This window comes from Naegleria lovaniensis (genome assembly GCF_003324165.1).
Source record: "Naegleria lovaniensis strain ATCC 30569 chromosome Unknown tig002, whole genome shotgun sequence".
NCBI lineage: Eukaryota > Heterolobosea > Eutetramitea > Acrasida > Naegleriidae > Naegleria > Naegleria lovaniensis.
The window spans coordinates 599013-615940 of record NW_025407824.1 but is presented as its reverse complement, the minus strand read 5'-3'; the positions used below and the strand labels follow the sequence as shown (position 1 = coordinate 615940).

The 16928-nt window shown below is 37.6% G+C and overlaps 9 protein-coding genes across 9 annotated transcripts; 4 read left to right on the top strand and 5 right to left on the bottom strand.

Moving 5' to 3' along the window:
* Positions 1–57: 57 nt before the first annotated feature.
* C9374_007074 (uncharacterized protein) lies at positions 58–1857 on the top strand (the record flags this gene model as incomplete). The annotated part of the gene is made up of 4 exons (XM_044697005.1): positions 58–391; positions 516–600; positions 656–886; positions 993–1857. The coding sequence occupies 4 exons, from the start codon at positions 58–60 to the stop codon at positions 1855–1857; spliced, it is 1515 nt and encodes a 504-aa protein (XP_044555437.1).
* Positions 1858–2233: 376 nt separating this feature from the next.
* On the top strand, positions 2234–5036 carry C9374_007073 (uncharacterized protein; the record flags this gene model as incomplete). The annotated part of the gene is made up of 3 exons (XM_044697004.1): positions 2234–2881; positions 2948–3701; positions 3757–5036. The coding sequence occupies 3 exons, from the start codon at positions 2234–2236 to the stop codon at positions 5034–5036; spliced, it is 2682 nt and encodes an 893-aa protein (XP_044555436.1).
* Positions 5037–5092: 56 nt separating this feature from the next.
* Positions 5093–7417, bottom strand: C9374_007072 (uncharacterized protein; the record flags this gene model as incomplete). Its single annotated transcript, XM_044697003.1, has 1 exon — positions 5093–7417. One exon carries the CDS (start codon positions 7415–7417, stop codon positions 5093–5095), a length of 2325 nt encoding a protein of 774 aa, XP_044555435.1.
* Positions 7418–8181: 764 nt separating this feature from the next.
* C9374_007071 (uncharacterized protein) lies at positions 8182–9516 on the top strand (the record flags this gene model as incomplete). Its single annotated transcript, XM_044697002.1, has 1 exon — positions 8182–9516. The coding sequence occupies one exon, from the start codon at positions 8182–8184 to the stop codon at positions 9514–9516; it is 1335 nt and encodes a 444-aa protein (XP_044555434.1).
* Positions 9517–9967: 451 nt separating this feature from the next.
* C9374_007070 (uncharacterized protein) lies at positions 9968–10873 on the bottom strand (the record flags this gene model as incomplete). The annotated part of the gene is made up of 1 exon (XM_044697001.1): positions 9968–10873. One exon carries the CDS (start codon positions 10871–10873, stop codon positions 9968–9970), a length of 906 nt encoding a protein of 301 aa, XP_044555433.1.
* A 124-nt stretch (positions 10874–10997) lies between these two features.
* C9374_007069 (uncharacterized protein) lies at positions 10998–12005 on the bottom strand (the record flags this gene model as incomplete). Its single annotated transcript, XM_044696999.1, has 1 exon — positions 10998–12005. The coding sequence occupies one exon, from the start codon at positions 12003–12005 to the stop codon at positions 10998–11000; it is 1008 nt and encodes a 335-aa protein (XP_044555432.1).
* A 149-nt stretch (positions 12006–12154) lies between these two features.
* C9374_007068 (uncharacterized protein) lies at positions 12155–15298 on the bottom strand (the record flags this gene model as incomplete). Its single annotated transcript, XM_044696998.1, has 3 exons — positions 12155–13905; positions 13977–14642; positions 14701–15298. The coding sequence occupies 3 exons, from the start codon at positions 15296–15298 to the stop codon at positions 12155–12157; spliced, it is 3015 nt and encodes a 1004-aa protein (XP_044555431.1).
* Positions 15299–15425: 127 nt separating this feature from the next.
* On the top strand, positions 15426–16214 carry C9374_007067 (uncharacterized protein; the record flags this gene model as incomplete). The annotated part of the gene is made up of 2 exons (XM_044696997.1): positions 15426–15681; positions 15724–16214. 2 exons carry the CDS (start codon positions 15426–15428, stop codon positions 16212–16214), a joined length of 747 nt encoding a protein of 248 aa, XP_044555430.1.
* A 43-nt stretch (positions 16215–16257) lies between these two features.
* On the bottom strand, positions 16258–16878 carry C9374_007066 (uncharacterized protein; the record flags this gene model as incomplete). Its single annotated transcript, XM_044696996.1, has 1 exon — positions 16258–16878. One exon carries the CDS (start codon positions 16876–16878, stop codon positions 16258–16260), a length of 621 nt encoding a protein of 206 aa, XP_044555429.1.
* Between the last annotated feature and the right edge of the window lie 50 nt (positions 16879–16928).

Here is a 16928-nt window from a genome sequence, read left to right as displayed (position 1 = left end):
TTTGTTTGAAAATTGCATCACGGAGTTCTCGACTCCTATCGTAATTGTCAAAAAAAAATGTTTCAACAAGACAAGACAGCCTGTTTCATGGCATTGGTTGTGAGCGTAGTAGCAGTAGCCGTCCTACTGACAACATCCATCCATGCCCGAGTCCTTACGAGAACCAAATATGTTGGTGCTTTGAATCATCGTCTTTTACAGAAAAATAGAAATCTCTTCTTGCGAGAAGCTGCATCATCGGGAGCAGTGGATCAGTGGATGACCCAAACTTTGGATCATTTCGACCCACAAAATACTGAGACATTCCAACAACGTTTTTGGATCAATGATACCATGTGGAATCGGGCATATAATGGTCCTGTTTTTATTATCATTGGTGGAGAAGGACCAGGTATGTTGTTGTGATTTTCCAATTCTTGGAATTGAATTTTCAATGATTATGATGTTGTCATTAATTGTTTCCAACTATCTAAAATTCTACTCTTCCGTATAATTATTATTATTTGAAACAATAGCTTCCGCCGGTTATGTCAATGGTCATTTCATTACAAACGAGTATGCTAAAAGATATGGTGCTTTAATTGCTGCATTGGAACATAGGTTAGTATTTTTGTTAACAATGAAAGCCCGTGATGATAATGCTTGCATGAATCAGATTCTATGGAGAGTCAGTACCAAGACAATCTTTGTCTACCCAAAACTTGAGATACTTGACCAGTGAACAAGCATTGCAAGATTTGGTGGAATTTAGAAGCTATTTAATCAAAAAGTATAACATTAATGAAGCCAAGACCAAGTTTGTATCGTTTGGAGGCTCATACTCTGGAAATTTATCTGCTTGGTTAAAGCTCAAATATCCACATTTATTTGTTGGAGCTATCGCTAGGTAAGTTGTTGTGAGCTAGGAATGCAAAATTGCAAATGCTCAACACTTGGTGATGGTTTGAAAAACTTCCAATCTTTTCACTCTTCTAAATGAACTTCACACACAGCTCTGGACCTGTATTGGCACAATTAGAATTCCCAGAGTACATGATGGTTGTTCAAAACTCTGTTGGACCAAAATGTGCTGACAGAATTAGACAAGCAAATACTCTTGCTGAGCAACTGCTTTTGAGTCCAGCTGGAAGACAACGTGTTGCAAAATTGTTCAACGTTTGTAATCCAGAAAGTTTGACAGATATCAATGATGTTGCCACTTTCTTTTCAACACTTTCTGACGGTGTCTGTGAAATTGTTCAATACAACTTGGATAACAATGGACAAAAAGCATTCAACATTACAAGCATGTGTAATATAATTGAATCAGGTCCAGATGCTTTGGAAAGTTTTGCCAATTGGGTCAATACTTTTAACTCATACTCTGGAAATTCATGCAGTGAAAATTTATACAGCGACATGATCAACCAAATGAAAGATGAACGACCTTTCCCTAAAAATCAAAACGCTGCAGGACGTGCTTGGACCTACCAGACATGTGTTGAATTTGGATATTATCAAGATGCAGTTGGTGACAAGCAACCATTCTCCACCAAGATTACCTTACAATATTTCCTTCAACAATGTTCTGAAGTTTTCGGAATTAATGGAATGAAGCCAGACATTGCTTTTACTAACAACATGTATGGAGCTAAGAATATTGACACGACTAACACAGTTTTCACGAGTGGTTCTGTGGATCCATGGTCAGTGTTAGCAGTGACACAACAGACACAATATATTCCCCAATCAAACGTATTCCACATGCAAGGTACTGCCCATTGTGCTGACTTGTATGCCTCCTCTCCAAATGACCTGCCTACATTAACACACACCCGTTCTGAAACTCAAAAGTTGATGGATAAATGGTTGGCTTGAACAGATGCGTCCAGTAAATTTTGTTTTTGAGCTCGACCCAATTTTTGTTGTAAACTGAATGCCAAATCAAAATGGGCTTGAGCCGTTGCATTTTGTCTACACAGTTTTAAAAAAACACACATTTGCCATTGCACTCATTTTCTTTAACAAACTCCTCGTACTAGATATTTCGTAATCTCTTCCGTTGAATTCTGAATACATCTGGAATTTCACGAAAGCTTGTTCGGAGTTTGTGTCCTCGGCCATATATACATATATCCAAAACGAATCATTGACCAGATCCACCACCTTTCATCAAAGAAAAATTGAAAGAGTGAATCATCCTTTCATCATCACTGCAGTACCACTCACAGAAAATTTAAACTCTCACATAAAGATGATGGTGCATTCCAATACGGAAGCAATGAAACCCGAGGAATTAAATTCATCTCCTCTCAACAAGTCCCATTTCCTTCATCCCGAAGAGCAACTACAAACCTTGCAAATTCATACACCTCCACGTGAAGGAACAAGAGCTCGCTCCTCGTCATCTAATACAGCAACGACACCAACAACAACATCAGGAAATTATTCCACGACCAAACGTTCGAGCCTTCATCGGTCCCGTCCCTTCTCGAAAGATTCCATCACCTACAAAGTCTTGCAAGATATTGCAGCAACCACTATTTGCAAACATCAATATCATCATCAGGATGATTCTGAACCATCTGTAGATGATGATTCATGCTCAGCTGAAAACAACAAGTCGGAATCAGGTTGCATTCATAACATTCTCAACCACGACAATGTAACTATCACTCACAACAATGAGATGGATGTAGCTCTTGAAAATTGTTATGAGAATGACATTATGCAAAAGTGGGTCAAACAAAAGATAACACTCATTCATACAATTCATGATAATGTAGTGGGTGCGGAGGCTGTTTTTAAAACTCCATTTTCAACCAATAGGTTTATTCCTATTACGTATTGTGATTACATTGCTTCGGGAAAACCTTTGAAGTTTATTGAAGATTATTTGTTTGTAAGTTGTTATTGAAGTAGTAGTCATGTTGGAACCATTTTGATGTTGTTCACAAATACATGTTAGGAGCAAGTTTTACCGACCTATGCCAACACACACACCACAACCTCTTTCACAGGTTATCAGACGACACATTTCAGAGAGGAAGCAAGAGAGATTATTGCAGAATGTGTCAATGCGAGATTAACCAAATCATGCAACATGAATGAAAATAATTGTGCAAGTTGCTCTTTTTCATCCATGATGAACAAAATTTCAAAACCATCCAATTCCAAAAATACAGATGGAGATTGTGATGTTGTACTATTTGTGGGCAGTGGCTCCACTAGTGCAGTGAACACTTTGGTACATTGTATTGGAATTAGAGAAAGAGTATTACTGGCTCGTTCTCAAAACGAATTACCTGTGGTTTTTATTTCTCCATATGAACATCATTCAAATATCCTTCCTTGGAGAGAGTCTGGAGCTATCGTTATTCAAATAGCTGAAGATAGATATGGTAATTTAAATTTTGAACATTTGAAGAAGTGTCTACTCACGTACAAGAACGGTAAACGATTATTGATAGGTTCATTCAGTGCAGCCTCAAATGTGACAGGAGTTTGTACAGATTGTGATGCAGTTTGCAAGTTGTGTCATGAACATGGAGCCTTTTGCTTTTTTGATTACGCTGCCTCTGCCCCATACGTGCCAATTGATATGAACCCAACACCGGATACGCTTCTTCACAAAGATGCAATTTTCATTAGTCCTCATAAATTTGTGGGTGGCCCTGGAACTCCTGGTCTATTAATTGCTAAAAGAAAGCTCTTTATGAATGGTAGGTTCAATCTCAATTTCAACTAATGATAATAATTTTGTGAATTTTAAAATAGCTGTGCCAACTCGCCCAGGCGGAGGAACAGTAAACTTTGTCGACGATAGAAATCATAGCTACACAGCAAAGATTGAAGAAAGAGAAGAGGGAGGAACACCTGATATCATTGGCTCCATTCGATGTGCTTTGATATTCAAGCTAAAAGAAGCAGTAGGACCATGTCTCATTGGTAAATTAGAAGATGCTTACCGAGATAGAGCTTTAGAATTTTGGTCTAAAAATCCGAACTTAATTCTTCTTGGCCCAGGAAAGGAATGTATCTCAAAAGGATTGAAAAAGTTAGCTTTTTTCTCATTTCTTGTAAAGCACGGAGACATTTTCTTACATCACTCATTTGTGAGCTTACTGCTTAATGATTTATTTGGTATTCAGACAAGAGGAGGTTGTAGCTGTGCTGGTCCATTAGGAATTGAATTATTGGGAATTTCTCATGAAACCGCATTGGAATTGGAAGGTGCACTTCTTGAATCTTACTCGTCTCCCATTTCCCTGACACACTTAAAACCTGGTTGGACTCGTTTAAATTTGAACTATTTCTTTGATGACGAAACAGTGGACTTTGTGTTAAAAGCAGTTGATTTTGTTGCTACCCATGGATGGAAATTCTTACCATACTACGTTTTTAATGAGTCAAGCAATGAGTGGATGCACCGTAGATTTGATATTGTCTCATCTGGTATTAGCCCCAATTTAAACCGACCTAGCAACAAGATTTCTTCCATTCATGAAAACTTTACGGACTTTTTAGAACAACACCGAAAAAGAATTTCTGATATTACGTTTGAACATGGGCGCCTTGAATTTTTGAATAACTCGAGCGAGTTGCATGATATGGAACCAAACACGATCCATAGTTATTCTGCAATTTTGCAAGATGCAGAAGAATTGTTACAACAATCAATGAAACTATTCACATCCAAAGATGGAATCAAATTAGATTACAAACAGGAAATTACTAGATTATTTGGAGATAATGACAAGTATGGATTTGAACGAAAGTACGGCCATTTGCGATGGTATTTGTTGCCAAGTGAAGCCCTAATGGAACTACGAGGATTGGAATCCCCTCGCAAAGAGAAGACAATCTTTGTGGTACCTAAAGTTTATCCAACACCGGAAAAGTATGTAGAGGACAAGGTCCATTGCTCACCACCAACCTATATTTCACCAAACAGTATGTCATACTGTCCTTTTGTTAGTTGTACGTGGTGGGTTTTGGGCTTCAGTGCTGTTGCCATAGGAGCCGCGGTTCATTATTTCAGAAACAAACACCAATAAAATTCACATAAAATTCGCAATCATTTTGGTTCTGCGACATGTCGCCCTAAACTCTACTAGTTCACTACTGTTTGTCTGGTTGCTTTTTTTCGTTTAATCTGCTTCACTTTCTCTGCAAACGATAACGCATGAATTGTTTCAGCACCGAACTTATCTTGGGGAGAAACTGTCACCATGATTAACACCTTACTATCTCCTTCAAGAGAGTCTCTAAGTACTTGAGTAAGCTTTGAGTTTCTGAATGGGATATGGCGTTGTTTTTGGGCAAGCGCAACAACCACGTCTTGAACGGCTGCTAGGCTTTTGTTTACGTGTGACGTTTCAGCAAATTGTTCAGAGTTTACAAGCACACCACTCATTTCCACATTTTCAGAGCCAGCTAAATCCACAAATCTCAAAACAGATTTGGTGCTCAAAGGTTGTGTCACCAAATTCTGTGCACTGGTGTTCTGCTGGTTCGTTTTCTCGTTTGTTTCTACAGGTTGTTTCAGTAAAAAATCTCGAGAAGGTTGAAGTTTCTCCGTTTGTGCACAAAGTCTCTTCTCAATCTCGATAGATACTATAAAGTGCGACCTGCTACTGTTGGCGTTCATTAATGTTCTTCCTTCAGATCGCTTTGAAACACATTCCTTAATTAATTGTCGTAAATGTTGTTCATCTTGTACTGCACTATACCTTAGCTCAGATGAAGAATAGTAGGCTTCTTTTTCTGTTGAGCCGTTTGGTGACAACATGTCACGAACATCATTGTTATAAATTTCCACAACGCTTAATCTCAATTTTACATCACAAAAACATCGATGCATGTCAATAAGATGGAACAACTCTGTAATAGCTCTGGGAATGATGCCTTGCTGTGCTGATGTTCCATTCATTGTAAAACTTTTTCCTGATCCTGTTTCACCATACATCATCATACAAACATTGTAGCCGTCGAATGATGAATGAATAAGGGGTTTCAAGTCTGCAAATATAAGGTCTTGAGAGGCGGAGGTGCCATACACTTGATCCAACTCAAATGTTCGAATTCTTCCTTTTCTGTTGATTGTAATAACCGTATCAGTAGTTTGTTCGTGTATAATGCAACTTCTATGAAATAGTGAATGAACGAATTTGGTGTTTTCAGCTGGAAAAGACCATTCAGGGCGTATCCTGCAGCACACTCTAATATTCCCTCGCTCTTCTATGAGCTCGTTTTGCAAACTTTTTCGTGAGTTGATTTCTTGGAGGAGGAGCTGGCTCAACTGCTGTTGTTTTTCTTCTAGCTCCGCCAACTTGTGTTTGTATTGTTCAGAAATTTGAGAGTCATTGAAAATAGTGAGGGATTTAGATACTACTTCTTGGGCAAAATTTGAAACTTCTTTGAAAGGATCATATTCAGATAGTAAAAACTTTTTCAAGCTCTGTAACTCTTCTTTCGTGCTTGCGCACACTTGACTGGCTCTTTTTGATGCTTTCAAAATTGCATCTCGAGACAAGATAGACTCTCTCGAACAAGTTGCTGGAACGGCCTGAGAGTTTATCGCACAATTGTTGAATGTTTTCAACTGTTCTTTGAGTCCATAGTTTTCTTTCTCTAGGTGATTAATTCTCTCTTGTAAGTCTTCTACTTTTTGAGCATGCTGCCTTGACATGTTCTTGAGAAAGCTTTGATAATAATTTTTCAGCTCGCTTTGTTTTTGAATTGATGTCTCCAGTCCTGATTGAAAGTCTTCCAAATTATTGTTAGCTTTTGTTAAGGCGGTTGTTAACGCATCAACTTTTGCTTGTAATTCAACCACATTATATTGAGAACCCATGCTACATGCACTTGTGCTAGAACGGTCTGATGTACATTCAGACACGTCTTCTTCTTCTCTATTCACTGAGAAATTATTTACAGTCGCTAGTGAATCATCCACATGTTGTACATCGATTCTTTGATGCGAACCGTTGATTGTGCTATTGACATTTTGAAGTGGTGTAGCCTGTCTCGAAATGGATGAAGGGTGAAAATTATTGTTCGGTGTCGATGGCTTTCGGGTAGACGGCGAATTAAACTCAGAAACATCTACAGGAGTACTATGATTAGTATTACTAGCTGTGGCAGATGGCGTTTTCTCAACAGTCTTTCTTTTTGCTCGTATCGCATTAAATATCTTTGAAATGTCCTCCATTTGGTTTTCTTTGGATAAATAACTTCGTCCTCTGTTTCTAGTTGGATTGGATGTAGGTTGTTCCTGTTGATCGTTATCGTTTTGAACATTCAGTTCAATACTACTACTACTTTTACTTCTATCAAAATGTTTCCGAATTTCCAAATTCATTTGAGATGTCCTTTCCTCAATCATCTTTAATGCTTCCTCAATGGAGGAAGTCGGGGTGTTTGATGATGGCTTCATTATTTTTTAAATAAGCCTTCACGATACCATTCAAAAAATTCGTATTTGAATCTTGGCGGTTTTTTTCAAAAGCCATTCCGAACGAACACAATTTCTGTTTTTAAAGTCATTTCAAACCGCTGTTGTTGTTGCAATGTACCATGAAGCTCTTGTCATCCAATATTTGATGATCACTCAATTCATTGAAAATTCACAATCTCATTCAGTCAAATTCTCAGTGCTATTGTTCGTATATTCACAACAGACTACAGCGATTTCTCACCAATATCAAAGCTTTGATAGAGTGTGTCAACAAATCTCTTGTTGATTGAACATTTTTCTTTTGTCACGTGAACCTTCAACACCTTCACAAAAATTCCTATCGTCAAAAACTTCCATCCTTTGCTTCCACAAAAAATCATCATGAGCTTTCAACGATAGGAGAATATCAAAAACACTACTGATCCACATCATCTCGTGTTGAATCTTCGATTACTAGTAGTCGGAAGAAACATCAAGGAGCGCGAACCATTCTCCCTTCACTCCTCCGATGCCTTTTGTGCACAATAAGAAACTTCAATTTATTTGAACCCACTGCAGTCTTATCAGCAGACGTCATCGTTGTGGTTACTATCGTTTCGCTAAATTCGCTTAATACTCGAAGGGTATACTGGAGTGAACAAGCTCCATCATCAAAAAAAAAGCCTTTACACCTCACCACTTTTAGAAGCGTCATCTTTAGTCCGATTCTAAGAACAATCATTCGGATACTTCATACCATCATCATGAATACGAACACCACCAGTACTTCTCCTTCCAACAGCAGCAACATTGATAAGAACTTTAACTTTGTCATTCAAGAAGATTTGCCCACCCATGAAATCCTTGCTCAATACAAGAAACATGTGGAAGAAAGAACTTACCATCACTTTGGGTATCCATACAATTTAAGTTACAACCATGAAGAACTAAGCCCTTTCTTGAGATATAGTATCAACAATTTGGGTGATCCTTTTGTTGAGAGTAATTATGGTGTTCACTCGAGAGCTTTTGAACAATCTGTATTGCAATTCTTTGCCAAGTTGTGGAAGATTGGTCCATGTCCCGATGAATCCAATGCTCAAAATTGGAGTCACGATGAATATTGGGGATACGTCACTAACTGCGGAACAGAAGGTAACTTGTATGGAATCTTGTTGGGAAGAGAACAATTCCCTGATGCAGTTTTGGTGTCATCCCGAGAGTCACACTACTCTGTTTCAAAGGCTGCCAAGTTGTACAGAATGCCTGAAATTAGAGTTCCAACTTTATACACTGGTGAGATTGATTATGCAATTTTGGAGCAAGAATTGATTAGAAATAGAGAAGAGACTGAAGATTTGTCTCAAGGAAAGAAGAAGAGACCAGTGGTCATGAATGTTAACATTGGAACTACTGTCAAGGGAGCAGTGGATAATTTGGATACAATTTTGGATATTTTCAAGAGAACTGGATACACGGAAGATGAATTCTTCATTCATTGCGACGGTGCTTTGTTTGCTTTAATTTTGCCATTCATTGAGGAAGCATTAGAAGTCAATTTTACTAAACCTGTCGGAAGTATTTCCGTTTCGGGACACAAGTTTATGGGATGTCCAATGCCATGTGGTGTCACAATCACCAGAAAGAGATACGTCGAAACTTTGAAGAGTCACATTGACTACCTCAACAGTGTAGATACTACTATCATGGGTTCAAGAAACGGACAAGCCTCCTTGTACTTATGGCTGACCTTGAGAAAGAAGGGAACTGAAGGTTTTGCAAAGGATGCTAGAAAATGTTTGGAAAATGCAAAGTATATGGAACAATTATTGAGAGATGCAGGCGTAGGATGCCTGTTGAATCCTCACTCTAACACAATTGTTTTGGAGAGACCAAAGGATGAAGAGTTTGTTAAAAAGTGGCAACTTGCATGCGAAGGAACAGTAGCTCATTGTATTGTCATGCCCAACGTAAGCAGAGAAAAGATTAGCGATTTTGTTCAAGATTATTTGGAACAACGACAACGTTGCCCAGGTGTGAGCTGCATTGCTAAACATATCGGCCCACAATATTGTTTGTGCAACGATTGCAAGAAGTAAATTGCAAGTCCAAGCACTATTAATTTCACAAGGACATTAAACCATTTGTAAATATTAAGATCAACTTTTCGTTGTTGGATTAATTGACCTCTTTTACGAAACAATTAATTGATATTCAAATATTTATTACAGCAGATCGTCAAGCAAGAATTCCAAGTCATTTTGAGAAAAATCATCCAACGAAACTGCTTTGGATGGTACAGCAACATTGCTTATACTTGGAGTGATGTTAACTTGATGTGACGACAGTGGAGGTGAGGTTGGTGCTTCCATAAATTGGCTCCAGTCAATTTCATCCAAATTCACAGCTCCTCCGTTTGTTGTGTTATTGACATAAAGAGGCGAATTGAAGAATGTTGTTGGAGCAGATTGTTGGAACATGGAGGGTCAAAGTCATCTTCTGGTGCCTGATTATTTTCCACTGGCACTGATTGGTCGCTCTTTGTGGTTGCTATGAATAACTGTTGGTCAAGAAATCCAAGCTAGCAGCGATGCCATTGGTGTAAGTCATCCAGTCCTGAGGCGTGTACATTTGAAGCATTTCCATTGGAATTTCCTCTCCATTGATATTTACAGTGTTGTTGGAAGTGACAACTGCAGTGGTGTCATCGACATTTCGTAAATCATTGAGCTTTGATCGTTTACAGAGATGTGTTTGTAACATTTCTTGATCGACATCCACAGGCACAAGCTCAACTTGTGGATTTTCCTTTCTCTTAGTACTTGGATTTTTTGTCCTAGTGTTAGTTGTGGTTGTTTGTCTTCTCTCCTTCTTCTTTTCCATTTCAGCTCTAGTTTTACTTCGGCACCACATATTTTGAGAAACAGCTAATACAACACCATCTTCTTTACGAACGACACGTATGAATGAAACTTTTTTGGTGGCTTCTTGAGTTAAGCTTCTTCTCATCTTTTTCTTCTTTTCAATATCTTCTTGAGTGAGCTCTCCTTTAATAGATTTGGCCTTGTTCTTTCTATTCTTTCTCCTTGAAGAGTTATCTCTACGAATATGTATCACTGCGTTTGTCGTTGGAAATGAAAAATCCGAGACGACAATTGACTCTTCTTCAAAACTTTCATCATTGTCCTCATCTTCGAATAGAAAACTTCTCAACTCAATGATTACAGGTTTTGATTGTATTGTAAATTCAGTATCAAGAATAACATGAATCTTATCATTGACATAGATGGAATAGAGAGAACCTCTCGGATGATTATTGTTGTTGTTAGTATTATTGATTGAGTGAGCGTTGCAATAAAAACCATTCTCACAGTAGGCAATCACCGATGGTAAAATGTTGTTGTTAGATTCACATGGTGATGTAAAAGATAAATAATTATCTCCAAAGTCTGTCATGGTGTTTTTCAGAGAATGATTCTTTGATCGTTGAATTTTTTTTTATGATATTTTTAGCAACAACGAGATTTGAATTTCAAAAAGTTCTCAGTGGTTCATTGTTCTTGGCAAGGAAGAATCTTGTTTATTCATCACTGGCAATTTTCAACAAAATCTTACCCAAGGTTTTACGATCCTCAATTTCTCGATGTGCATCGGCAGCCTCTTCAAGTTTGAAAATTTTGTGAATCTTCATGGAAATGGCTTGTTGTGAAACCCATGAAAAGACTTTCTCTGATTTTTCTCGCATTTCATCATGAGTTCTCACAAAATCTCCCATTCGAGGTCTTGTAAATGTTAAGGAACCTTTTGCACTCAAGTCTAAGGGTAAAATTGGAGGTACTGGTCCAGATGCATTTCCAAAACTAATAAACAATCCTCTTACTCCCAACGAGTTTAGTGAAGCTGAATATGTATCTTTACCAACACCATCATAAACTACATCCACACCTGCCTGATTGGTAATTTCTTTCACTCGTTGAACCACATCTTCTCTCTTGTATTGAATCACATGAGTGCATCCTAAATCTTTTGCAATTGAGATTTTCTCGTCAGATCCAACGGTTCCAATAATTGTTTTCACTTTCTTGATTTTGGACAAGATTTGAACCAGTACACGACCTGTTCCGCCTGCAGCTGCATGAACTAAAACAATATCATTTCTTGCACTTGGAATGTCAAATGCCAAATAATAAGCAGTCAATCCTTGAACCATACAAGCTGCAGCATCTTGGAATGAAACCTCGTCAGGAATTTTTACCACGTTCACAAATCCAGAGAGAACATATTCTGCATAAGAGCCAGATCCTGACGTAAAAGCAACACGATCTCCAACCTTGAGTCCACAAGTACTTGGTACTTGATCTCCAATTTCTTCAATGTAACCGCTGCCATCTTGGCCAAGAACTTTTGGAAACGATGGAACTGGATATAATCCACTTCTGAAATAAGTGTCGATGAAATTTACACCAGCATAAACGACTCGGATCAATATTTGATCGGAAGTTGATTTGTCGAACAAGGGTTTTGGAAAATCAGTTTCATGTTTCAATACAGAGGCATCACCTGTATGGTGAATGACGCACGCTTTCATTTTTTTGTGTTTGGTGGAAAAAGAACATTTCTTAACAACCACGAACTGTACTGTTTTTGACGTGCGTTATTACGGTTATTTTATGCGTTGTTACCGTGTGAATATAACGCACGCAAATTATTAAGCGGAGCAATGATTTGGAGTCAAGCTTACTGTTTTTGAGGAGTATTATCATTTGGGCGTAAGAAACGTTTGAAATCATCGTTGCTCAATCCTCCGACGCTTTGTCCAGCACTATTTGGTGTGATGTTACTGGCACCAGCTGGTGAAGAATTTGATGTTGGTCGAGTCGAACCTGTTGACTTTGAGCTGTGTGACACTGGCTTGACGTTTCTAGGTTTAAAGGCAGGTTTTTTGGTTGGTACATTTGATGCTGTTGGTTGTGGTTGTGCCGAAGCCACAAACGAGGTTTGTCTTTCAGCACTTGGTTTGAACTTTGGTGGAGCACGATCTCCTTTGTGCTTTTCAAGCTGCTTCTGGTTGTGTAAAATTCTTTTCATCTTATTTGGGTCTGCTTCTGAGGCATGAATAGCGTGACCTTCTTCATCAATCTTGAAGCCATTAAACTTTTGGATCGCATTTTGAAGTGACAAATCATCGGTCAACTCAACAAAAGCCATTCCTTTTGATGACCCATTTTGTTTCTTGACAAGTGTCACACGTTTAGGTTCGAATGATTCGTTTTGGAAAATCATACGCAGCTCATCTTCTTTCATCTTGTAGGGTAAGTTCCAAAGTACTACGTTGTGGCTTTTGTGTGTCTTACTTTCGTTATTTCCTTCTTCTGTTTTTTCTGGTAAAGTTGCGGAGCCTGTAGTTGTGTCATCAATATTTTCTTCAATTTTCACCTTTTTAGATTTTGGTTCAGCGTTTTCCTTCTCTTTCCTTGGCTTCTTTGGCTTTTCTGGGTGTTGATCCTTAGTGGCTTCTGCTGTAGTTGTTTGTTGTGTCTTTTCCTTCTTGTTTAATTCAATTTTTTCCTTTCGTTTTCCTTCCTTCTTCTCTTTTTTGGTTTGAGCTTCTTCAACGGTGATTTTTTCAAATGCTTTTTCTGCCATGATAACTGTATCTAACGAATCACAATTACATTTTTCAAATAGAATCCATGATTTGATGAATGTTTTTCGATTGGATATTGATTCAATATTTTTAACACCTTCCAAATACGCATCTCTAATACTAGAAGTTTTTGCATGAAGTGCATTCTCAGCAGCAATTGAAAACCAATTTAAACGCTCTAGTAGCTGTATATACTCATACCAGACTTTGATGTCTTTCTTATAATCGCTCGCTTGCAGGATATGTAGTTCAAATAACTCTTTGGCACGTAATACTTGTTCATTCTCTAACATGAATTCTGTGTACTGCAACTCTAACAAGTAGGTCTTTGAATCATCCTTTTCAAAATATTGTTTCATGTATCCAATGAGATTTTCAAATCCTTGTTCAGCTGCGGTAAACACCTCCTGTTGGCAGATAGGTAAGTCTTGTATGGTAATTCCGCTATTTGTATAATTCACACTTTGAGAGAAAAGGAATCTGTTTAACCTAGCCATAACTGTACAGTAACAGGAGAATACTTGATAAAAATCTTTGTAACCCAAGTCATTGGCATAGCAGTTTAAACCGCCAAGAACTCTATGATACATTATATTTTGTATCAATTCAGAAAATTTAGATGTAAAATGTGTGATAGAGGTTGAGTTGAGATTCAAGGTTTCATATAAATAGGAAAGTCCAATCAATACATTGTTCCATAATGTAGAGCTCCAAGGATTATTTTTTGTAGCCACGAAAGATGTCACACATGCTTGCACAATAGTATTAAGCTGATCTGCGGGTACAATCTCTTCAAATTTTGAAACATATGTTTCAAATGGGATATAGGTAAATATTTGAGCTGGCTTAATTGAGTATATGATGAAATTAATTTTTTGATCACCATGGAGTGAGTTGTTTGGGAAGATGTACCATATGATCTTTCAGCAACTAGGAAGGAGAAATATTTCTGCCACATTTGTTCGCTCTTCCAACAATCGAATGACCCTTTTTTGAGCAATTCAACAACTCTACTTTTTTGAACTCTCAATAAGGCGGACAAATCTTCAAAGCTCATGTCAAGAGTTGGAGCCTGCTCGGTATAAAAAGTTTGCAAATAGTTTTTACATTCTTGATATTTTGTCTCTTCAAATTCTACATAGTTTAGATAGTTCGTTTGCTTATTGGTTTCATCTGATTGAGAAAGATCTGTCTCAAGACTGAGCCTTAACTCGAGCTCCTTCATACATCTTACTTTTAAAACATTCATTTCTTGTATATTGTTTTCAGCAGTCACCTCGTCGCTAGAGTTTTTTTCCCAAGACACGTAGCTATTCCACACATTAAACACATTTTGAGATGGAATTTCGAGTTGCATTCTGTACAAATTTCGGATTTTTTGGTTCCACATTTTTTTTTCGGATACGTTCTCCTCTTCTTTTCTCTGCAAATATTCCAAGAATAAGTCGCAAATAGAAGGCTTAAATCCAATTAATTCAAATATAAAATTAAATGAGTCCTCAATAAATTGTTCATTCTTTGAATCCTCTTCGTAATATTTCAAAATAAAATTACAGTATTGGTCAGCAATGTTTTTGTCTGTTCATTTAATAAAATAGTAAATAAATTATTACAATTCAAAACAAAGTACACTTACATGAAGGATTCTCCCACAACAAACACCTTTCATAAATTAACAAAATGGTGTTCCTGGTGTTATCAATATTTGAGTTTGATGAATTATCGGTGCCGATGAGCATCTTTGAATTTGTAGAAAAACACATGTCCTCCAGATATTCCTCTTCTTCTTTGAGCCATTCATTCCATCTCTTCTCTCCCAGAGGAACCTGATCGGACATGCTCCATCTAATTTGCCTCAATTTTTCAAACGCTGAAACGTTCATGTATGTTTTTTCATTTGTTAATGATGAATATGATTTCGGAAGGTCTGTCGTATTCTTATTAGAAATATTCTTGGAGCTTGCATAATATCTGAATCTATATTGTTTGATCAAATCGAGCCATTCACGATAGTAAGCCATCGGATTTGAAGAAAGCCTCTGTTCCATGGTGTCCAACTCACTCTGAGAAACGACTACTAAACTAGAAAACTCTTCCTCAAGCCTCTTTGATTCATCATGATCTTCCACTTCCGGTTCAGAGTCTGATGAGTAGCCACTCTCGTTGTTATCACTTTCGTCATCGCTTTCGAACGATGATCGATTTCTCTTGGTGAGTGATGACGATTCGCTCATTTTTTGATGTTGAACCTGAAGAATCGTTCGATGATCAAATTGAACCTGGGTTGAGGAAATCTTTGCATGACGAAACAAGAAAATAAGTGCAATTTTGATTTTCCATTCCAGAATCAACAAGAAAAAAATGAAAGTAGAGCAAGACGACAACACCACCATCGCTGATCTGGTTCGTGAAGCATCTGCCACAACTTCATCAAGTTCATCAACCACTGAACTGCTAATCAATAACAATAATACAACTGTATCAAGCTCGGAGCATGCAAATTCCAGCTCGTCATCAAAATCTTATTCGTTTTCTGAAAAATTTGGAGATTTGTTCTCCGATGAGAATACAGATTCACTATGCCATTGTGTGAGTGAAGATTTGGCCATGAGCAAAGGTAATGATTCTTGTTTTTTCTTCTTTACATTTACATTTTCAGGAATTGCATTGATATTCAAGAATAAATATGGAAGAGTTGATGAATTGAGAAAGCAGAATGCCAAGACAGGTGGTCTGGCTGTATTACATGTCCCAGAGGATAATAGATACATTTATTACTTGGTGACCAAACCTAAATACTTTTTAAAACCAACCTATGACACTCTGTTGTCAAGTTTAAAGTGTATGAAACAACATGCTATCGAGCATAACGTCACACGTATTAGCATGCCCTTAATTGGTTGTGGGCTCGATAGGCTTCTATGGCCTCGTGTTAGAAATTTACTCGATGAGACTTTTGGAGATTTGGAAATGCATTTAACCGTGTACAAGTTGGACAACAATGATTCCTCAAACAATAGTGGCAAGAGTCGAAACAAAGGCAATGGAGGAGGCGGAAACAAAAAAGGAGGAAGAGGAGGCGGTCAAAAAAGAGGAAACAATTCACAAAGCAGTGGCTACCATCAACGAGGAGGTAAAAAAACAAAATAATGTCAAAGTGGTTAAACAAATAATTTAATGAAATGCTTGTTATTTACATTTGTGTTGTTTGCTTGTTCTTATCTAGGGTGCGTAAGCCACATAAAAATCCCAGCCTAAAACCCTCAATCACAAAATTTAAATCTTTCTGTTCTTGAAGTTGGAGTTGAATACTTTGAAACAGCTCAGCAATGTCATCGTCTGATTTACAAATATTTCTCAACATGGTCAAGTAGTCTGGTAAAGACGCTAAATTCATGTGATATCCGTTCGTTGTTGGTGTAGTCGCTGTGGTGGTTGTAGCATTAGGAATCATTTGATGATTATTGTTTGGAATAGGATGGTACTTGTGGTTCATACTTCCATTCATTAATGTAGAATTAAGAGTGCCAGGCATAGTAAATGGTTGGGTCTGCATTTGATTCATGGATGCCTGTTGCTGTTGTTGTTGAGATTGTACTTGCATTTGATTCATCAAAAGCATCATGTTATTGGGTTGAGTTGCATGACTCGAACCATTCATCATTCCTCTATTTGTACTTGCTCTATTATTTAAATTGTATGGTTGCTGTTGTTGGTGTTTGGAATTGATATTTGTGGTCGAAGAAGTTGCAGCTGTTGGAGAAACGCTTATATTCGTATTTTGGAAAGGATTGGAAAGATTCAAGAGTGTCATGTGAGAAGTTGGTGATGAAGATGGTTGAGCGTACGAGTTGTTACCACCAT